This window comes from Corvus hawaiiensis, chromosome 4 (genome assembly GCF_020740725.1).
Source record: "Corvus hawaiiensis isolate bCorHaw1 chromosome 4, bCorHaw1.pri.cur, whole genome shotgun sequence".
Classification (NCBI taxonomy): Eukaryota; Metazoa; Chordata; class Aves; order Passeriformes; family Corvidae; genus Corvus; species Corvus hawaiiensis.
The window spans coordinates 67,868,922-67,891,406 of record NC_063216.1 but is presented as its reverse complement, the minus strand read 5'-3'; the positions used below and the strand labels follow the sequence as shown (position 1 = coordinate 67,891,406).

At 42.4% G+C, this 22,485-nt stretch overlaps 2 protein-coding genes across 5 annotated transcripts in view; one reads left to right on the top strand and one right to left on the bottom strand.

Moving 5' to 3' along the window:
• The window catches only part of LOC125324305 (gamma-secretase activating protein), a 46,190-nt gene extending 33,002 nt beyond the window's left edge, over window positions 1-13,188 (top strand). The window contains exons 25-31 of one of the 3 annotated variants that reach the window (XR_007202919.1): window positions 4,380-4,450; window positions 5,009-5,103; window positions 6,217-6,336; window positions 8,767-8,828; window positions 10,737-10,841; window positions 10,995-11,083; window positions 11,686-11,772. Coding sequence is in view for 2 of the 3 variants with exons in the window: in XM_048299960.1 (XP_048155917.1) it covers window positions 4,380-4,450; window positions 5,009-5,103; window positions 6,217-6,336; window positions 8,767-8,828; window positions 10,737-10,841; window positions 10,990-11,083; window positions 11,686-11,786 (648 nt within the window). In the remaining variant the exon portion in view is untranslated. Of the gene's footprint in view, window positions 1-4,379; window positions 4,451-5,008; window positions 5,104-6,216; window positions 6,337-8,766; window positions 8,829-10,736; window positions 10,842-10,989; window positions 11,084-11,685 lie in introns of all 3 variants that reach the window. The other 2 variants (XM_048299960.1, XM_048299958.1) reach the window with 2 other exon arrangements.
• The window catches only part of CCDC146 (coiled-coil domain containing 146), a 70,409-nt gene continuing 60,379 nt past the window's right edge, over window positions 12,456-22,485 (bottom strand). For both annotated transcript variants that reach the window (XM_048299956.1, XM_048299957.1), the window contains 4 exons: window positions 17,710-17,838; window positions 16,089-16,226; window positions 14,517-14,765; window positions 12,456-13,616 (listed from right to left, as the gene is read on the bottom strand). In XM_048299956.1, coding sequence (XP_048155913.1) covers window positions 13,449-13,616; window positions 14,517-14,765; window positions 16,089-16,226; window positions 17,710-17,838 — 684 coding nt within the window. In that variant the 3' untranslated portion in view covers window positions 12,456-13,448. The remainder of the gene's footprint in view (window positions 13,617-14,516; window positions 14,766-16,088; window positions 16,227-17,709; window positions 17,839-22,485) is intronic.

The window sequence follows — 22,485 nt, the reverse complement described above, 5'->3', positions numbered from 1 at the left end:
TATTCTGAGCAAGTGTGTATTTGTTGGATTGTAGATCCTTGGTTGTGCAGCAGTTGTATATAGCATATATTTGGTGGGAAAAAATTGTTTTTAAGATGTTTAAACATATTTTTCAGCCTAATATTGTATATATTGATAAAGGAAATTAATATTATTTAAATATTATTAAAAGAGTTGTACCAGTCACTCAGAATACAGAAGAAACTGTTCCCATTACAGCTTCTACAAATATGTTCTACTCCCAGAAATACAATGGGAGCTCATCCTGAAGGTTTAAAGCTGTTAGATCCATTTGGTTTCCTGTAGAACACATTGCTGCAGGTCTTGAATAATGAAAGTGCCACCAGGGGAAGTAACCAATGAACAAAAAAAGATGTCACTACAGTCTGACTTGTGGGTAAATCAGCACCACTCCTACACAGTGCCTTTGGTGGGCTGTGCACGTGACAGGAGACAGTTTTGTGTGAAGAAATCTTTGTAAACTACTGTGAAAATTTGCTTTCCAAATTCTTATTTTTCTGTCTTTTATCCTCTTCAGAGACCTTAAAAAGAAAAAAGCTACAAAACCCATAACTGTTGTGTACAGAAGTTATGTACTTGGTTTTGTCTGTCTCAATATCATGTCCTTTAAGTGCAGAATGCAGAGTTCCCAAAAGCTTGCACGACAACTGTAAATCCTGTTCTTTGTGCCATCCTTGCCCCAGTATTCAGTAGAAATTCCCCACAGTGCTGTTTTCTAGGGATGAAAACCTTGTGAAACTTCCTTGAGGCTACTGATACCTGCATCACTTCCAAAGTCCTGTATGAGTCAGTTGCACTGTCAATGTCACAGCGTTCTCTGAACCACTGCAGTTCCTGACTTTTTAAGCCTCACTCTAACAACTTCACAAGTTGTTTCACTGGTAATTGGCAGACTTTTATGTATCTGTGTAGGAAAGAAACTAAAACTGGTGGCTGATTAAAATAGGAACAGTATGTGAACCAAAGCTGAAAATGGTGCTGAAAAGAACACAAGTGGAACATTTATTCTCCTTTCATTTGATTTCTAATAACAGTTTGTTCATTTTTAGTAAAAACTAAGATAAAAAATCTGAAAACATCTATTCAACCTTGATCTGCAAGGCTTAATTATTGTAGACTAAGTCTTGCAAAACAAATCTTAGTCCTCCCCACAAGCAAACTCTCAGGACTAATTCTCTCAACTCAACTGACAGGCTTATTCTTAGAAAAGCTACTGTAAACAAAGATAATGGGCCTCTCGAAATTGCTTTTGCTTTTGCTGGTGCACCTTAGATACTGTTTGGAAATATTTAGAAATTATTTAATTTTTAAATTTGTGTTACCCCTCATCCTAATTAGAAACTCTTACATCTCAAACATTTCTATATCCTAAATGTTTCAGAGTTCTTCAGGGTAATTAACTGGTTTGAGTCTTCCCACAGATCTCTGTACCATCAGTAGTGAGTAGCAGAGCTATTGAAACTAGTGAAACAGAAAGAGATTTGAAATTTGTCAGCTTTCATAAAATATTTTGCATTGCATTCAGGAGCCCAGGAGTGGCTGAGATTAGGCTCCGTGGTGTGTAGTCACTGTGTAAATCAATTGCAGCAGAAGTCAGAGAAGCCAAGACTTGGGAACACTGAGTGTTTCTTATGAAACAACAGGCAAGGGCTGGTTGCTTTCCCAGAACTGTTCTTGTATACAGAGAAATAATGTGGGGAAGTGTGAATGACACATCTCGGTGGGACTTCCCTGTTTGCTGAGGAGCTCTGCAGAGCTGGAGCGTGTCTGGTTCCCAGTCCATGTGCCACCTCTCCTGCAGTGGTTGTTGTATGTCCACAGGCTCTCTCTCCTCTCCAATCACTTTATCTTAGCTTTACTCCATATCTGTTTCTCTCACTCTTTTGATTTCATTGAGGCAGGAAAGGGGAGCAGTAACTTACCGAAGCAGTGTGACATTTGCTGCCCTGGCAGCAAGTGGAAGGGGAGGCATGGTGAGCAGGCAGCCTGTGGCACGGGAAGGAGGCAGACCTGAATAAATTGCTGAAATGTCTCTGCAAGTCACTTCAGGAGCTGTACATTTTCCCCTGGTGTCTGTGGCCAGCTGTCCTCTGATGTGGGCTCAGCTGCAGACAGCTGCTGTCTGTCTCAGACAGACACCATTTGGATTTGAGTTTCCTCAGGAGGAAGAGGACTGTGTCATATTGCTGCACAGGAGGGGATCTGAAAGACAGCAAAGACCTTGTCTCACTCTCTTTTCTCCTTTGCTCCTGGTTCTTTTCTTTGACCACTTCAAAGTCTTTCCTGTAGAAACAGCTATAGGAGCTGAGCACACAATTCCTTTAGTGGAACTTCAGTTTCCTTGGCACCATTGCCTGGAATTGCAGATGTTTGAAGACAAGGTGACAGCAGCATCAGCCAAGGCCCTCCTGCATGTGCTGTCTTGCTATTGGTCATGTGTTTTCTTATTAGTTTAGAGCACTCCAAGGGAAATGGCTTCACGTACAAGCCCCAAAAAACTTCATATTGTGTATCTGTTACTCAGTGAAAATGGCCTTGCCCGGTACGGGTGTAGCTCTTAACTTGGTTCCCCCAGACACCCACTGCTAACCTTGGACAGGATGCTGCCTGTGCCCTTCCATCAGACAGATAATGTTGCCTTTCTCTCATGCACATTTTCTTGTGTGTTACTTTCTGAAAAAAAAGTTTGAGACACGGCTTATCTTTCTGTATGTATTTTCTACAATGGCAAGGATAGATGTTGACCTCCAAAGCGAGATGTGCTGTTAGTGAGCATGTCACATCACAAACATTCATGTATTTATGATTCAAGTATGTTGTGATAGCTTGGATGACTATGACTTAAGAAGTTGTTAGCTTTCTGTGCCCTGTGAAAGCTGTACTCTTTGCTGTGTTGTTAAGCAAAAAATATTCATTCTGGAGTAGCATACTCTTGAAAAATGTTTGTGTTGCACGAAGAATAATTGGTGCTTTTTGGAACTTGTAAGAACCTTCAGTTCAACACTGATCCTTCAAATCCAGCTGAAGCTCCTGATGCACAGGCCTTAGCTGCACCCTCTGTGCTGGCCAGAGGTGAAATTCATTCCAGCAGCAGGTGTGGTTCTTGTGACCCTTCTCTGGAAACTGGAAATCACTAATTTCCTAGGAAAGTTGCCATATTCCAGAGAGATTAAATTGGATCTTTCCACTGCATCTAGGAAGTGTGGAGATGGCAAATATTAGGTAGTTATTTTGCATCAGGCAGCTGTGCAAGCCTGGCTCAAGTGCTGGTGGAGGGGAAAGGTGCTACCTTGTAGAGCTTTCTGGCCAAGGAACATTACTGAAGATGAATATTCCAGTTCTGGCCTTTGCATGTGGACCTCTCCTGCGTGTCCTGTTTCTCTCTTGCTCAGAGCCTGGGACAAGTCAGACACTGGACAGGGCAAAGCCTATGAGGGGAAAAGAAAGTGGGGAAAAAACACTCCTGGATTCTGACCATCTGGAGGGAGAAAAAGGGTTTCTAACTTCTTGTGACACCTCTTTGCAGAACAGGGGTCAGACTCGTTTCCTGAGTTTCCTGGGATTGATTGATTGCTGTGCTTTGAGGGCCAGAGATAAAAGGTGCAGAGGAAGTGTCTCAGTGGTGTTACTGAGATGTGGAAGTGGTCACACATGACAACGATGAGGAAGTTATTTCAGCTCTTTCATGTGTGGTTTCTCTTTCAGCTGCAGAAGCTGAGATGGCCTAAGTGAGAACAGGGCTTGTGGCTTTGGTATATGCTGACTGTGTGTGGTGACCGACAGTTTGGGAGCACGAAGAACAACCACATGGGCCAAGGGATTGTTTCACTTCACTGGGGACAAAAAGGAAACTCAATAGATGAGGAGAGGCATTTGCTTGTCTCAACTTTCCTCCTTGCCAGGACTAGATCTGTGATTCCTCCTGCCGACTTTTCTTGGCAAACTAAGCATTCTACTGTCTCCAACGTTAGCCACTTTTGCTGAGCCTTTGGGACTGTTCCTTGCCAAATGCTCAGCCACTTGGACATGCTGGTTTTGCTTTGATGGCAAAAAGGTCTTTGAGAATTTGATGCAAGAGCATGAGACCAGTTATCTCCAAGAAGCAGAATGTGTTCAGTTGCTGTATGTCTTGCATGATGCTTTGATGAGCTGGAAGAACTTTAAACTTCTGGAATAGGGCAATTCCATTACAATTCGAATTTTAATAATTTTACATTTTAAGGCACTAGGGGAAAAAAAGTGAAGACTTAGTAGGAGTCCCATGAGAAGTTTTTAACAAACTGGTGTGTGGAATGAATGAAGGGCAAGGGCCTGCTGTACGCAGGCTTCTGGACACTGTCTTCTCTTTTTTGTTTTAGCTGAATCTGGTGCATCGAATAATGAAAGAAGTTTGGAGGAGATACCAGCTTCACTCCTGTGTCTTCTGCTTGTGAGCAAGTGATTTGTTAAAGTTTTCAGCCTGCCTTTTAAAATATGGGCATAATGATTTTGGTCATCAACAGTAGTACGCCTTTGAACAATCAGTGCCTGTGCTGCTGTCAGTGTCAATGTGACTGTCACTTGCTCTTCCTAAGGATCCTGCTGGCCCTCCCTAGGCCAGTGTGAATATTAACCATGCAGGCAGTGTTATGGCCGGAGTTCAAAGTTGCTGAGTTTGGAGTGGTACTAAGCTGGGTAGTGGGTGTTAAACACCTATAAAAGCCAGGTCACTTACACCAGCACCCTTTCACCTGTTGCTGCTGATTTGAGGTACTGCTGAGAGCCTTGTAAATGTGCAGCAACAGGGGGAGGACACAGAGGCTTTGTGTGTCTGCAGCACTGGGCAGCTGGTGCTGGGTGAGACACCACAGTAAACAAGTCAGCATCCCATGGCACTTCATCCCAAAGGCAGGCATTCAGTGCACAGCCAGTATGGCAAATTGACGCTCTCTCCAGGACAATGTGGGCACCTTAGGTTCTTAATGTGTTGCTACTTTGTTAACTACAGTGATGAGAAAGGAAGTGCAGGAGAATTTGCGGTGTTCCACATCATGAGTCGGATTCTGGAAGCAGCAAATGGCATGTGCATGCCTTTACCTCCTGGTAAGTTCTGCGGTTTACTGTTTTAATCATAAGTGAGGAGAGCAGTACTATAAATTCTTCCCAGCAGAGCACTGGTTGCAGCAGATGTGTCAAGCTGGCTTTGGCAGTATTGACATCTTTTCAAGTCAGTTATAGAGGGGAAGGCCCTTGATAAACCTGTACAAGTGAAATGAAGCAAAACTAAATAGTTATTAGAAACAGAGAAAACTAAACAGAGGTTTCCAGTGGAATGCTTGGGTGCAGTCTTATCTTAGAACTAAGATTTAGACTCCTTTCACATATATGTATTTTTAGACAACTGGACTTCAGTGTCAAGGGCTACAAGGGAAAATTCTATCCTGTAGCAAATAGAGTGTTTTTTCTCATGCTGTTGCCCTGCTAATAATTTTCAGTTTCATCCTGAAGGGATTACTTCCAGCCTTGATGGAAGAGCTGGTCTGGATAGTAGACTCACTTCCTAGAGCTCCTCATAATTGTTTACAGCATTTTCAAAGCACTTGCTTATTTTCATTAGGGCAAGACATCTTGACATCTGAACATCTTAATGCTTTCCAATTCTGTTTGAATCTTTCTGGATTTTATTAACTGATCTGTCTTCGGTCTTAGAAACTGCTTTTGGTATGAGTTTGTCCCTCAGTCTGTGTGGGCACAAATGCTGCCACACAGTAGTGTTACCTGATAACAAGACCATCATCAGGCTGGTGTTAAAGGAGAAGCTGAAGTGTTAACACTGCCCGTGGGAGTGCCTGGGTGGCAGCGACATCCTGAGGGTGGTGAGGCCTCAGGTTTTCATTAATTAGGAGGAGAGAGGGAGATAAAAACCAAATTAATAGAACAATTCAGATATAAAACTTGGAGACATTTAGTGACAGTGTACAACTTTAATGACTGTTTTCAGTCCCCTTAGCATTCTTCTTTCTGACAAGCTTGTGCTTGAGAGGACTTAGAAGATGTCTAAATAAAACTACATGACTCAATAAATTGATTTCCTCACCAACTAGAAACAATCAGAAAGTTAAGGGAAGTGATGGCTTTAGCTAGAGTAATGCCAGTCTCCAATAGAGAATTAGAAAAAAATACGTATTGTACTAAACAAGTTTGTCTCTTTCATAGGTTTTCACACTCTGCATCTGGGTCTTGGTGTTCGATGTCTCCCTCTGCACACCCTCCTGCACTATATTGACAGTGGGGTCTTGCAATTGACAGAAACGTGTGTCAGAAAATTGCTGAAAGGTACAGTGAACATCGTGTTTCATTTGTTACCAGCAGCTAATTGGGAGTGTTGTCCTTGGAACCGCTCCCCTTGGACACAGGCTTTACTGCCCAGGACACTCAGCTCTTCTTAGAGTGTTGTTTCAGTGAGGGCTGTAGCTGATGGTGTTGCCTACCTGAAAGGAGAAAGTCAGGGCTCAGGCTATGTGATTTGCCTTACCATAGCACACAAAGAAATGTCTCTGTGGAGAGAATTTGAGTTTGTAGTTTTTCCACTTGAGAGTTCTTAGAAAAGCAAATACTAAAGATCATCATAGGATTTGTTGGGGAATTTCTGTGACTCTATGAAATTTCACACCTGTGTGTGGGGAAGTGTCTTGATTTGAAAGACAGGTGTCTGCTAAGGAAGGCAGGAGTCTCCCTTGGAATGGCAGATGCAACCCCCCTTCCTTCCGAGTTATTCTAATTTTGAAATCAAGGGGCTTTTAGGCAAAGATGTAGAAAATAGGAATAACAGTTCTTTACTATTATATATCTGTATGTGTATAACCAGTCAAACAAACAGCAGTAACTATGGCAGTAACAGCAAACAATCACAAACCAGTGCCAGCCTTCTCGGCTGTCAGGCCCTTTCCCCTCGGGTGCAGTTCCGCTCGCAGCCGGCAGGGGCGCTGGCGGCTCCCGGTGAGCAGGGCAGGTGCGATGGTTCCCCCGCGGCTGCAGGGGGCGCTCCGGAGCGAGCTCGGGGAGCACGCGGCACTGGTGCCCTGGGATCCCGGGAGGGGATGGAACAAAGGCTTCACAAACCCCTGGGCATCCGATCCCGGTGTCCGGCCGGACCCTCGGGAACAGCAGGCTGGAACAGCAGGCTGGAACGGCAGGCTGGAACAGCAGGGACGAGCACAAATCCCGGGTGGGAAATGAGGTGTATCCAAACGGGGAACCCCCCGGAGGTCTGGGCAGGCAGGGTGTGCGGGGCTACAGCGTAGCGAAGGCTCAAAGCAACGGCAGGGGCAGGGCGGCCACAGCCCAGCTCCCAGCAGGGCAGGGAAGGCGGGCTTGGGATCCCAGGGTTTCTCTGGCAGAAGGAAATAAAGCAGCCCAAGAAGCAGCCTCCCTCTCTGTCCAAACGCCGGAACCAACTGTCCACACACCCAGGTGAAACAAAAGAGTAGCCAGATGCACCCCACCTCAGTAGCCAGGTCTTTTGTTTTTCTTAATTACCCAGCAATTTGTCCCCCTAGCAACACATATGGGGAAAATTCCTTTAACAGAAAAAAAACCCAGGAGAACTCCTAAAACTCCAACCAGAAGTTGGTCTGCTATCCAGCCCTCAGCTTTTGCTTTATGTTTGGGACAAGAGGAACAGGCCTGTCATGCTGACCTCATGGCTGGGGAAGATTATGGAACAGATCACTTGAGTGCCATCACATGGCATGTGCAGGACAACCAGGGGATCAGACCCAGCCAGCATGGGTTTGTGAAAGGCAGATCATCTTGTCCAACCTGATCTCCTTCTATGACCATGTGACCCACACAGTGGATGAGGGAAAGGCTTTGTTTGTTGTCTACCTGGACTTTACACCATTTGACACCATTTCCCACAGCATTCTCCTGGAGAAACTGGCTGATCATGGCCTGGATGGGAGCACTGTTCACTGGGGATAAAACTGGCTGGACAGCTGGGCCCAGAGAGTGGAGAGGAATGGAGTTACATCCAGCTGGTGGCTGGTCCCCAGTGGGGTTCCCCAGAACTCAGTACTGGGGCCAGTCTTGTTTAATACCTTCATCAGTAATCTGGACAAGGGGATGGAATGCTTCCTCAGCCATTTTGCAGATGACACCAAGCTGGGCAGGAGGGTAGGAGGGCTCTGCAGACAGGTGTGACCAGGCCACACTGATGGGCTGAGGTCAATTGCGTGAGGTTCAACAAGGCCGAGTACCGGGTCCTGCCCTTTGGTCACAACAACCCCAGGCAGCGCCACAGGCTGGGGCAGAGCGGCTGCAAAGCTGCCCAGGGGAAAAGGACCTGGGGGTGCTGGTCAGTGGTGGCTGAACATCAGCCAGCTGTGCCCAGTGATGTGCTATTTCTCCAGTGTCCAAGAAAAGGGACAACAAAATATGCTGTATCAATCTGTGCCTGGTCTTTATAAATGAAATATTATAAACTTGGGGAGTTGTACTTAGTCGAAGTACTTTTGAATTACTGTATAAATTTTTATATAAAATGGTGAAGTTATGTACAAATATACAGAAATACATTTGTATAAATTATATAAATGTAAATAACAGCCCTTATTTATGTAGTATAATGTAAATAATAGTCCTTACTTTAAATTGAAGTTTTCATTTCATTACAGAGGTGATGTTTATTCAGAATGTCTTCAGTGAAAGTTGAAAGTTATGTGATTACTACTTGTTTGATATGGTTTTTTTGCCTCTTGCTTATAGATCTGGATGACACTGAACAGAATGAAAAGCTGAAGTTTAGTATTGTCATGAGGCTTCCTGAGGTAACTAATGGCTTTGGATATAATTTCTTGGATTTTGGAATTGATAGGAAATGCCTCCTTATACATAGGGTCCAACCAATGAAAGATTCAGCTGTAATTCAAATAGAACCTGATTCAAATATAACTAGAACATCCATAGTTTCTTCATCTGCTGCTCCTGGGCTGTAGGATACCCTGATAACTTAAATTATAAATTTGTCCATAGTGTTTTACCAAGCCTTCAGTACCCTACAGGAGTCAACAAGACTGACACTGTTCTGCTGAGTACTCATCTCCATAAAGCAATGAGGGTTTAAAGAGGGTTTATGGGAGTTTTGTGGGGGGTTTTTAGCATCCACAGGGCCTTCCACACTTGTGACCTCTGTGTTTGGTTCCATACACTTAAAAAAATATGTTCAAAAGCTGGTAGAGTAAAAGCTGTAAAATCCTACTGTACCACAGCTTTGTGGCAGGGATGAATTACAAGATCTCCCCTCAGCTAAACCTCACAGTCTCATCTATTCACAAGGTGACTTGTGTAGCCACAGGCTAGAGCTGATTACTGGTGCTTCATAAAATGTTCTAGCAGAATGGGAGATGCACTCCTCCTTCTCCCCTTTTGCTCTTAGTGCACAGCACAGGACTGCAGGGGAAACACAAGATGTCAGGGAGCAGAGGAACACCAGGGATCCCCCTCGGGGAATGCCTCGCTGCAGAACAGGCTTTTCTCCACATAAGTTGCCCATTGTTTGCTCGTTATTAAGCTCGTAAGCTTTCACTTAGAGTTCAAATGGCCAGAAGTGCCGCTGGCGTTTTCCTCCAACAAAGGCTTCTTTATTTGGCAGCCGTTTTGAGAAAGGGTAGAGAAGGAGATCTCCACAGGATGTTCTTTGTCCTCTGTGTCTTGTTTTGGGCCAGGGCTGGTGAGCTGGGGTCAGCACAGGGCCTCTGAGCTGCCAGCCCCAGGCCTGGTGGGTGGGGAACTCCATTCCAACCACGCTCTGACGTGAAGGGCTGAGCTGGGAGAGATTTAGGGAACAACTACTGCTAGCTATGCACAGTAGACCAGTGCTTTGTTGTATCTATTTACAGCGTTGGGAAAAAATGCTGGGAATAGTCTGTTTGCCAGAAAGGTCACTTTGGGGTGACTCAGACTATTTTGAGCAGGTTACATGCAGTGGATGACTTCAATTTCATCAGAAGCAAGGATTTAAGCACCATTAAACTGTACAGCATTTACTAAAATGAACAGCTGTCTGCATTGCGGTGCAGCTGAAGGGGAGGGACAGGGGAAGATCTACACAAAGAAAACAGCAGAAGGTGGAGCTCATTTCAGTGTGTTCCTATTCTTTTGCTTATTGGTTGGGATTGGAAGCTTTGGGAAACCTGGTTTTGAATCTCTTTTGGCTCTGGGAATGTAAGTCAATGTTATCAGTTTCCAGGATAACAGGATCGAAACTTCTGTTCCCAGTATCTTTCCTTGTCAGCGTTTGGCTTGTCTAAGCTTCCTTAGACTGAGCCTGAGAAGCCCTGTCCTGAATGAGCCTTGAGGAATGGGGCATCTACATTATTCTCTGGGGGAAGAATAGGTTCAAATCAGTCACAGTAAAGGATAAAGATTCAATTAATACTTAAGTACACGGAACAGTGGCACTGGGACAGACCAATTGAGGTGAAGACCAAGCGACAAGGTTTTGATTTCCCACATTTTGGGAGCATATTGTGATCTCTTAGTTACTGGCTACAAAAGGAAGGCTCCACGGTTTCCTTCCATCAGAACATGATAACCTCTTTGTCATCAGGGTCTGAAAGGAAAGCACATCTGCATTACAGGGTGGATTTTGTGTCAGGTTTTTTCTCCATTTTCTTAAGTTTCCATTGTCTCGTGTTTATGTTCTCAGGTTTTTGGGGTTTCTTTTTGCTTACTAGGCTCTTGGTCAAAAGGTCCGCCAGTACTGGAATCATCCAATAAATGCAAATTTAATTGCACGGAAATATGTGAAACTTTTGCTTGAGAAGCTGGGAAACAGGCAGGTAAGGGCACAGAGGCCGTGTTTTTAAATCTTATGCTTTGACAGTGTTGAGATTCCTGAGCTTTCTGTGGACTATAACACACTAAAGAAACACTGAACCTTGGTACTGTGTGACTTTGTGAACTAACCTGAAATGGTCTCCCTTGTAGTGCAGCAGGCCTATCCCTGAGAGACTCTCAGTCCCTGTGGAGTTTTTGCCACTGAACTACCTGGCTAATATGTTGACAGAGATAGAGAATCAAGGTAATGTTAATTCTGTACTTCGGAAGACCAGTGATCGTTACCCTCTGATGCTCACTCAGATGTATTCTGCCTATAGTGACATAATTGAGTTATTAGAACTCCAGTGATGTCTGAACACATAGGTTTGGTTGTCTTTCTGCTGAAGGAAAGTGTCAGGGGCCAAGATTCTCCCTGTATGGGGAGAATACGTTCTCCATGTATTCCTCCCCCTGCTATCTGGGGAGGAAAGAGAGTTAAACCATGTAGCATTATATGAGCATGTGTCCTGGGGCATTTAATGCACTACCACCAACACAGCCACTGTGCTTCAGTCTGGGTTTGGATCTCCAGTGTCGAATTGGTTTGGAAGTCCAGCCTCCAGAGAGTCTTCCCTCTGTGTGGGATACAATTGACTTACATCCCACTGATAGGACAGTTTTTGCCATGGATGAGCATCCAAAAGGCACCACTGAAAGCTGTAGGTATTTTGGGTACATGAAAACACAGTCCTATTAGCCCTTATCTTTTGGTATTGTAGATGAAGCTGTTTAATAGATTGCAGGACTGTAAGTGTACAGAAGCATGTACAATTTTGTAAATACTTCCTCACCATGTTTCTCTAGGTGTGCATCCATGTGAAAAACAAGACCATGTAAATGTAAGATTTGTAGAGGAAACAGCACTCAAGCACACTATGACACTTCTGGGCCTCAAATATTCCTGAAATACCGTGCTGTTGAAGAAGGCTGTCAAACTGTGGTGCCTCTGTAAAAGTATTCATTTAAATGCAATGTTGTTTCCCAAATAACCTGCAGTTTTGGGTAGTTGCCAGTACTGACATGAGCTACTCAAAATGGTGTTTGGTCCAACATACTGAGGTTGAAATTACTGACTTCTAGATAAATCCTAGAGAAGTGCATTTGACATAACCTCAGGTTTGAAATTTATCTGTGGTTTCATTTTGAAGTGGTCAAAGAAGTGGAACAACAGCGGGTATCAAAACACGCTGTGAAAATTGGTATAAATGTCACTTCTTTTAACAAGACAATGCTAGAAAAGGCAGTCCAGTTGTACAGTAACAAGAACCAGTAACTGTTTACTTGGATTAATAAAAGGATTTCTTGGTGTGTTTGTGTAAAGCAGGTAAGAATAACAAATGACTTTTTATGTCAGGCATGAGTAAGGAGGTATTCATTCCTTGTGGTGGTGTCTGTTACCTTACGGTACTTCTGCTTCTGGAGCTGCATTCTAATATTTTCACTTGTGTAATTAGCACAAAATATAATCTCCTTAAAGTGCATGTGACAGATTTTGTTGGGAGTTTGTTTGTTTGTTTGTGGGGTTTTTTGTTGTTTTTTAAAGATATGTATAATATATTGTAAGCAATATAGGATAAGGAAAAAGCTTTAGAAATTTATTTTAACAGTGGCTTGGACAGAGTTTTACATAATTCTTTTTTACAACTTCTAGTGTTACAGTTCAAACCTCAGCTTCAGAAAGAAATTAGGCAGGCTGTTTTTGCTTTGTTTTCAACTTCTGTTCATATGTAACTGAGCCAGTGTTGTTTGTTCTTTTGTTTTAAATTCTGAACTGTGACATTAATTTAAAATGGTAATAGCAATTTGCTACACAGAGAAAATTGCCAAGTTGTGCCATGCAGGATTTCTGCAGCCTTTATTGGATTTTATGAAAACTACAAAATTCCAGGCTATTAAACTAGAGAAACTCATCAAATTGGATATATTTGGGAGGTTTTCAAAACAACCTCTGATATTCTCTTTGAGTAGTTTCCATTGACGCTCCCTGCTCCTTACCAGTGAAATAAAAAGATCCAGTTCCTGGGAGTGACCCAGCAAGCTCATGGTCACTCCCTTGTCATTGCCATCTGTGAAGGTTTAGCTGTCTCAGTGACTGCAGAGTGGGGAGGAATATTTTTTTCAATATAATTAGAATTTCTCTGGGAATTGTAAATTCCAGTCCCAGACTGCAGAAAGCCATGTTGGTTGGTGTATGTGTATAAGTGGTGGTTACTTTGTATTATATTAATAACAAGAGAAGATTTTCTAGCCTGTTCTTTTTAATGAATGTATTATAACATATCTTCAAATGCAATAAAACTTCACCTGGAAAAAAAAAAAACAAGCATAGCATGAGGATCACTCACTTTTCTTAACACTTGGAAATACTGCACTGCATTTGGGATACCTGGAGAATGGACCCTGGATCGCCGACTAGTTAGCTATGCTTTTGGCATGAACAAATACTTTGTTTTCAGTATGGAATTTGGCTGAACACCTACAGATCTTCCTTCAGTGCAGTGTAAATGCTGCTGACTCTTGTGATCCAGCAGCTGGTGCTGGTCTCTCCTGCTTCAGGCGCTGTCTGTTCAGATTTCAGGTAGCTTTGCAGGAGGCTTTTTGAAATGTCTGGGACTCGAGCTGGGCTCACTTGGTCTGAGGGGAGCCACGTGGGGCTGCAGCAGCGGGAGCCTCCCCTCCTCCGGGATAGCGGGGGCATGGCAGGGTACTGCACCTTGTTCCTCCTCTGCAGGGTGCTGTCAGAGAAACACAGCTTGGTCACACAGGGGTTGTGTGCTTTAAAACTCCAGTGCTCTCCCGAGCCAGTGTACAAAATCCATGACAAAGGAAACACCATTAGTCTAATCCCTGGCAAGGCAGGAAAGTTGAAATGGTATTAAAAGGAAAGCATGAGGTTTTGACCTTGCAGATGCGAGTTTGTCCTTTTAAATAGTAGACAGTGTGAGCCTGTCATGCTTTTGTTATTTGTCAAGGAAACAGATGAGACGAGCTATTAAAAGCTGTAATAATTGTGCACAGAACATCTGAGGAACAATTCTGTTCTTGAACATAGTTACTGCAGTGAGCCTTTATCCACAGCACTGAAAGGAAACTTGAGTCACAGCATGAGAAGATGTTTCATGACAGAAGTTTCTCATTCTAAACCATTATTATTCTGTAGGAGCTCTCTGCTCTGGGATCACTGACCATCTCAAGGACAGAGGCAGTGTCCAGCAGGGTAGGGTTTGAAGCACTGTTTGCCATGCTACCCTGCCTACCTCAGTGTCTTACCCAGCAATCCAATTTCTTGCTGCTTCCGATCTGATGCTCATTGCATCTTATATGTGGGAGACGCTAAACTTACTTCTCCTGAACCCTACACTCCACATTTTGCAGCTTTTCCTTGAAATCCTATGAAAAGTAGTATTCCACTGATGGCTGTCCTGCCCTTCAGCCACAAGATAGTTACACAAACTACTTTTATAATCAAAGGTGAGGCTTCTAGTATATGATCTCCTCAAGATTCAATGACCAGCTCTAAGCAGTGTTGCCAGACTAGTGTTAAAATTCCACAAACCCACTGTAGTAGTTTTCTCTGTCTGTACTGTCATCTGCACTGGCTCTTGGAGCTCTTGCAATGTATGACAAAAACTTACTTTAGCTCTGGCTTCAGCTGCTACTTTTTGCATCTTCTCACTGTGTACTATCTTCCACCGTTTCTTTTCTGCTTCTATAGGAGCGGGAAGGCCTTGACTTATTGTCAATGAAGCAGTCATCACAAATTGCTCTTTGTCTCTGATTTCCTGCTGGAGTTTAATGGCAAGCGCTTGCTGCATGGATAACTCTGCAAAAAGAGCCCTTATCTCCAGGGTTTTGTCATTTATCTTCTTCTGCAGTTCGTTGGTCTGCAATGCAAAACATCTGCACTGTAGTTAGGGCTTCCCTTTAGGCACTCACTGGGCATGACACTTGGGGCAGCATTAGGCACGTGAAAATAAGTCCAACTTGACAAGGTTTTAAATAGTGGTTGAATACTTGAAAATGACTTAATTTTTGTGATCACTTAGAACCAAAGAAATTGGCTGCTCAAGAAGTCACAGTTACTCCAATACAAGAAAAGCACATTTGTCTTTGCTTCTTGTCCTTTTCAGCTGGACAGTAAAACTCCCCCAGCCCCCAAAGGCTTGGGATCCCAATTCTCTTTGAGTTTATGCATAATTAACTTTGTAATAAAGCTGGAATAAGCCAAATTACTACAAGATAATTGAGTAATAACGCTGATGCAGGGGCTATGGGTTGTGACATTATCCTTGGAAGGGGGACAAACAGAAAAGGAATGTGACAAGAATCCTTGAGTCTCACTGAAGATGATTTTAAAAAACCAACAAAACTTAAATACTCTTTAAGTGACTAATAGGGAATTGGGAGAGTCAAAGCACTTGTGAATGCAACTTTTGGCACACTGCCATTCTTACAGTAATTTATTAGCCCATGGCCATCATTTCACAAACACAGTTAACAACCATGATATTTCTGTGTGTATTTAAAATTAATTATAAAAAAACTGTTTTGAGCTTTCATGTGTGCCAAACCTAACATCTAAGGAAAAAAATTCTGCTCTGGCCTTGTTTTACATTAATTACTTAGCATTTTTTTTCTGACTTTCCCTCAGCTCTGCTCAATTTGCAGCTTTTTCATTAGGAATATGGGGGCTGGGAGCATTTTTGGTCTTTCCCAAACAATATTACTGGCAGTTAAAAGCAAATAGCTATAATTATATTTTTAAAACTGTATTGGAAACCATGTTTCCTGTGTGATTCTCCCTGACTGAACAACAAAAGTACTTTGAGCCAGATACCAAGTTCAACTTTTTGTATGTTGGAGTAGAATTTCCCTGGCCTTCCTTTATTTTTTTTCCCTTTATTTTCTTTTAGCCTTTGACATGTTTGTTGTAGAAAAGCTGTTAAGTATATTTGCAAAAGGAGGATCCTACAAAGTTTCTAAGCATCTACTTCAGAAAGTCCTAATCTTATATTTGGTGAAAGGTGCAACTTTCTTTTTAAAAGTGAGGACATTCACTATTCATGTCTGTAATTTCTGAAGACTAATTTATGATTTGCCTATCAACATTGCCAGCCACTTTTTTAATTTGCAAGCGAATCACCTCTGCCCAGATACTGTTTCATTCTGTACAGGCTGGCAAGCAGAGCATGCAGTGCCCTTCTTACCCTCCTGGTGAACAGCAGCATGTCCTGCTTGCCGTTCTCCACCATGGCACGGATTCTGTCCGTCAGATCGGAAATGTTCTCGCAGAGAAAATCTATCTTCAGCAGTCTCTGCTCCTTCTGCAGCAGCTCTGCCTCGATCTGCAGTAAGAACGAAGACACAGTGTAAGGAAAGGACAGGGGAAGGGGCAGCACAAAGTGTTCTGCGATTGCCTTGAGCTGCTGAAATAATACCAGTGAACAGCCATAAAAAAACAGCTTCACCATTAGTTTTCTCAAAACTTATGCCCTCTCTGCCAAATCTCTGCAGGCCCAGATTGGTTCAGTTGGTTACTGTCAGTCATACAATTCTTCCGTATCAGACCGTGCCCTTTTGGGGGCAGGGGTTTATACCATTGTCACTGCCTTACTGTGCTTTTCTTGAAAGCAATGGAGCTTTTTTCTAGTCATCATTTTTTTTTTAATCTTCTGGTTCCTTGAGTCACACCATAGTGGAAGGTTTCAGCTCTTGCTTTAAATACTTTTTCCCTCCTCATGCTAAAAAAAATATGGGCTCCATAAACAAATTACAACTACAATGACTTTAAATCCCAAGGAGATTGAAATAGACATTTAAAGTTATCATAACTCCAAGAAATGTTTCTTTTTAATGTGCAGGTTGGTGATAGCAGGCTGTGTTGTGGCCTGTTTGGCTATGCAGAGCTCCCTCCTGTCAAGGAATATGGGACAGTAAAGCAAAAAGCTCAGGTAATTCAAGCAGTTATGCTCAGGGTCTGTCTTTACAAATTGGATTTCAAAAGAAGACTCTGAGGTGTGCTCAGGGCTTGCTGCTACTGCCCTCACACCTTCAGAACCTTTTGCGAATCCCCTCCAAACACTGAACGCAGCGGGAGGAGTTTTGTGCTTCTATAAATGGGACAGACAAAACTATATAAGAAAATGTTCCTTTACCTTCTTCCCCTCCATACCGAGGGCTCTGAAACTGGCTTTCCACTGGACCTAATGCTTCCCTTTGAAGTCTCCCAGGGCAGTCACCAGCAGTGCTGCAGTCAGGTGTTAGCTGCTGGGCTGGCCTGGCTGCTGCTTCCACTAAGCTCTGTTCAGTGGTTCCTTCTTCATCAGGGAAGCAAAGCAGTAGAGCCCAGCCCTGACAAGGGGGCAGTGTTTGATTCTGTGCCGCACAAGCAGACTTTGTTAAGAGGCTGGCAGGTCTGCCTCTTGCTCACAGCCCATGGATAGTGCTAGAACAGCTCACTGCCAATTACCAAAGACTGTTAGCAGTTTATTATTCTGCATTTATCTCCCTCTTCTGCCTTTTCTGTGCCTTCCCCTAGTGAGGTGGGTCTGCACTGAAGTGCCAATGATGTGAATGGAATCAGCAGAGGATGCTGCAGAGTCAGGGGTACCTGGCAGACCCCTGCCCTCCCCAGCCTCTCCTGGAAGAAGTCAAAATGTCCCATGTCCAGTTGACCTGGAAAGCAGACACTGGGATGGAGTTCCAAATAGCCAATCATGACTTTAATTCCTCTCACAGAAAATTTATTTTGAAAATAAAAGACACTATTTGTGTTTTGTAAGAGGCCAAGCACAGCAGGATAGCTCAGGATGTGGGAAGTGACATTACCTGTTCGATCCTTTTGAGCAGCTCAGGTGGAGATGGGTCCTTCCCTCCCATTTCTTGCTTTCTGCTCTCATTTGTGGCATCACCATGGTTTTCCTCCAGCTGTTTAATCTTGTCCTTGCACTGGGAATACTAGCAAACAAAGAGCCTCAACAGTTATTTATTCCCACCAAACTTATCATCAGACCTTGGTTTGGAGACTTCAACAGACAAGGTTTTCTTGTACTGGGAAGGAGGGCAGGTAACACAGAAAATTATGAATCATTTTTACATTTTCTTTTAAAAGGGAACTACAGTGTGACAGTTGCAGGACAGAGGAAACCCTGCTGTTTGACAGAAATTGAGTTCCACCTGTTTCTTGGTCCTCGGTCTACTTTTTGGTTTTTATCCTCAGGAATACAATAGAAGGCCCTGCTTCCCTGCTGGTTAGCACTGAAAGTCTCATCCCTACAGGCATCCAAGTTTTGTACACTAACATTCCCAGGCATGCGTCCTGAAGTGACTCAGTGGCGACACTGAGCAGTGTGGTACCCTCGGGACTCACAGAGGCAGGTGTTGCCTGACCTTTCTCGTGTGAGACCTTCCCATGGAATAACACTTCCCAGAACATGCTAGAGGGACATCCAGGGTCAGCATAAATACTCGCTGAAGGAGGCACTGGGGCCATTTTTTCATGTTTGGACTTGCAAGACTGACAGTGGCAGGGCTGTGTGCTCTGATGTGCACCTGGCTGTCTGTCAGTGAGCTGACATTACACTACCCAAGTGTAAATGTTAACCATCCACTGCAGGTGATGATTGATTATGGAAATATGCAGTCATAGGCTCTCAAAGTTATGAAGAGTCACCAAAATATAAAGTAAATGTTTAGATGTTGCCAGGATGAGGTTTGTCACTGGAAGCTAACAAGTCATATTTAATCACAAAAGAGAAAACTGACAGATATTCTCAGGTGGCAGGGCAACATTACCAGAACTCTTAAATATTTCTTTTCCTAGTAAAAAAGCACCACACAACTCACCCCTGTACACTTTGTCTAAAAGCAGCTAAAGTAAAAACCTTAGATGAGTGTAATGAACAATTTCCTCAGCAAACCATGATTCTGAACATAGCTAGGTACTGAAAGTTATATTTTGCTAACAAATAGCTAAAACTCAAGCCCAAAAATACACAGAGTAGAAGAATGTAAAAGCAAGGCCAGTACAAACAGCAGGATGCAGTTATGCTTCCAGTGATCTTTTCTATCTGGGTCCAAATTTCTCAACCACTAACTCAGGGGAAAATGCCTTGTTGGAGGCAGTGGTATCTTAATGAGATTAGGGGCAGCTCACCAAGGAAAATTTTTCAGGACTGAATAGTTAATTTGGAGAAGGACTATTGCAGCAAAGCCACTGTCCAAAAAGCCATAAAAAATTTCATGTTAAATGTAAGTACTAACCTTACTTTAAAATGCAGTATGAATTGGAAGTGATCAGATGAAAGCCAATCCAAAAGTATCGAAGTGGATTTAGAGATAACCATGTAATTCTGTGTCTGCTTAAGTAACATGACTACAGGCATCTTTCTTTATATTTTTCCTAATTTGTAGTGTTTTCCTTGGACAAGACTTCATCTAAGTTATAAGAGATTCTAAGTCTTAAATTTTTAAAAAATCCTTTCTTTCTTTCTTTCTTTTTCTTTCTTTCTTTCTTTCTTTCTTTCTTTCTTAGAGTGGATTTGATACAGGGAATAGGAAAAGGCTCTAGAAGAGAGGCTACTTGGATTTTAGTCAGGAGGAATTGTTGAAGGATGAGCACACAGGAGAGAACACTTGTTTAGATAAAGAAACTGGTCTGAAAAAGTGGACATTGAGTCCTTTTTTTTAAAATCTCAGAGAAAGTAGGTGAGGTATGTACAGCACTAGAAAAGGGCAAATACAAGACCTATTTTAAAAAAGGGCAGGGATGGAGCTATGGAACCATAGATCACTTTCTGAAGAATAAGTCTGGAACACATTATTAAGTTTTCTTTGTAGATATCGAGAAGAGAAAAAAGGTAGGGATAACAGCCAACATGGATGTGTTGAGTCATGCCAAACCAGACCAATGTCTACTATGATAATTTCACAGGTGTGCGAATGACAAATAGTCGTTCTGATTTTTATACAGCTTCAATATTTCATATTATATTCTCATAAAGAAGAAAATAAATGGATTCTTGATGAAAATATGCAGTAAATACCTCATCAGTAGAATGAGGTTAAGCTCAGAGAGGTTGCAAGTATTTTTTGGAAAAGATTCAAATTCAAAATTACCTTGGTCTGAAAAAAGGTCCGAACCAAAAAGATAATAGTAAATAAAAAATTTAAGTTGCTACATGTAGGCAGGAAAAATTGCCTGTACAAACACAGAATCAAAGTCAACTGGTTGGATGCCCTTTCTTTAAAAAAGGGTCTGGTTGTTACATACATTTACGTGAAGATGAATCACTGTGTCATGTCAAGAAAGGTGCCACCATACCTGGATGCATAAGCAGGAAGGTAACCTGCAAGATGCCTGCATGAATCCTTTCACTGTCAGCCACAGGTACCAGGTACTGCACCTCTAGACAAATAAAGACCATATTGCCAAAAATAAAAGAAATGCAGGACAAGAATGAGCTAAGAAAAATCTCTGAGAGCTGATTGAAAGAAACAAGGTTGTGTAGCCTAGCAAAAGGATGGGAGAGGAACATGATTAACATCCTTCCGGAAAATGAAATGTTGCAGAAAGGAAAAGAATGGCCCGTTTGTCATGTCCCTGGAGAACAGAATACAAACCAATATTCTTCCACCATAGCAAGAAAGATCCAGGCTAAAGGTCAAGAAAATCTTTCCACTGTTAAGGAAAGACTGGGATAGCTTGCTGGGAAAACTGGTTTGCCAGTGGTGGCTTGAAAGGAGAGCTTAGCCCTCTCAGGAATGACAGGCAATCCAATGCTGGTGTCAGTGCAGATTGCCTAGACAAACTCTTTATCTCTCTACTAGTCCCATTATTCTATGATGATGATGATGTAGTCTGGAGATTTTCATGAGATTGTGTTAAAACCTGGACAAATGTTGTTGCCAAATGCCTCAAATAAACTGACAGTCCTTGTACATTGCCTGAACTCTAAGGCATGAAAGTCCCATCTATGTCACCGTGACAGCTCAGCAGGTCTATGTGTTGGACTAATTAATGACTAATGCTAAGTATTGCCCATTGATGGATGAAGGCAGATTAGTTTTTATGGGTCACTTCAGTCAGCAGGACCAGTTCCTTGATTTGCAGTCCCAATTAAAAGTTACATACTTTTATGCCCAGTCAAAACCACCTTACAGTCTCACCAGGTACTTTTTGTGTAAAGAAGTGCCTGTAAATATTTCTATTTTTAAATCTTTACATTGATGGTAACAAACCTACCTAGTCCATGTTACTAGCTCTTGCTTAGAAGAGGTCTGGTCCTACTTCAGACGATGGTATATTTTTAGCTACACTATTCACCAATGTTTTGTGGAAATAGCCAGCTTCTGATGAAAACATACATACATGCAAGTGGAACATACATCACTTTGATGATTAAGCAGCTCATGTGGAATATAGGAGACCCAGGTGAAGTGTTTGTTTTTGCTGAATTGGCACACAGCCCTGATCTGGGCTTTTCCCCTTCTCAGTGGGCACTACAGCTGCTAAGATTATGGGTCAGTTTTTGCAGTCTGTAAATATTTCTGATTTCAATTTTTTCATTGATATTTATGAAAATACCTAGTCCATGTTACTAGCACTTGCTTCAAAGAGGTCTGGTATTGCTGAAGATTGAAGGAGGCAGGAAGGGTAGGAAAAGGGGAGGAAAAAAGAGGCACAGGTACAGGATTCAGCCTGCCTAATCCAGACGGTCTGTGGCCATGATAACTGAACAGAAGCTGAGTCAGATTTCAACATGGGGTCAAATCTGTAATCAGTACAGGAACTAGCAATTTGAATTTGGTAACCAACACCAGAATTCAGATTCAGCTCATGGTTTATTTAAATCATGGAGATAAAGCCAAACAATCTGAAACTTCTCATTGGACTTAATTCCTGTTGGCAGTGGGAGTATTAATGCTGGAATGGTTGAGCATAAGGACATGAATGAGTTAACAGCCAGTTTGAACCATGTAATATTTAGTAATCACAGCATCTAGTTAAATTTTAAAGGTTGATAACCGATTATTTGCCACTGTTCACTGGAAAATCCCTGACTTGGGAACATTTATTAAGACTACTGCATGTATAATATCACACCACTCTGTATTTTCCTACTTTGTACTTCTATGTCAACATTGCAAATAGATTTAAAGCACCTGCAACACTAGTGTCCCTTTAACAGTGATTTTAGGTTTCACATGAACTATCGTCATGAAGGAGAAAGTTGCAGGAATTTAGAACAGAAAAAGCAAAGTTTCATGATTGACCCTGTCAGTTCACAAAAATCATCTGCATTTTGCTACTACTGTATTTGACTCAGTGACCCTCATTCTCGTTTTAAACCTTACCTGAAAACTTTGGGGTCTTTTTGGATTTTTTTTTTCCTTTAGTCTTCCTCTTCTTTTTTTTTTTTAATACTGCCTTGATTCATTGTTTAAATCTGTGATGGCCCTGTAAAGTCCTTTGGGGCATGAATTGCATGAGGTATTAGACTATGTTTTATTCTTGTAACGGAGCATAAAATTTCTTCAAAAGGCCAGAAGTAAGAGAATAGTGCAAGCACTATTAAACAGTGAGTCACAGCTCCCATCGATGTG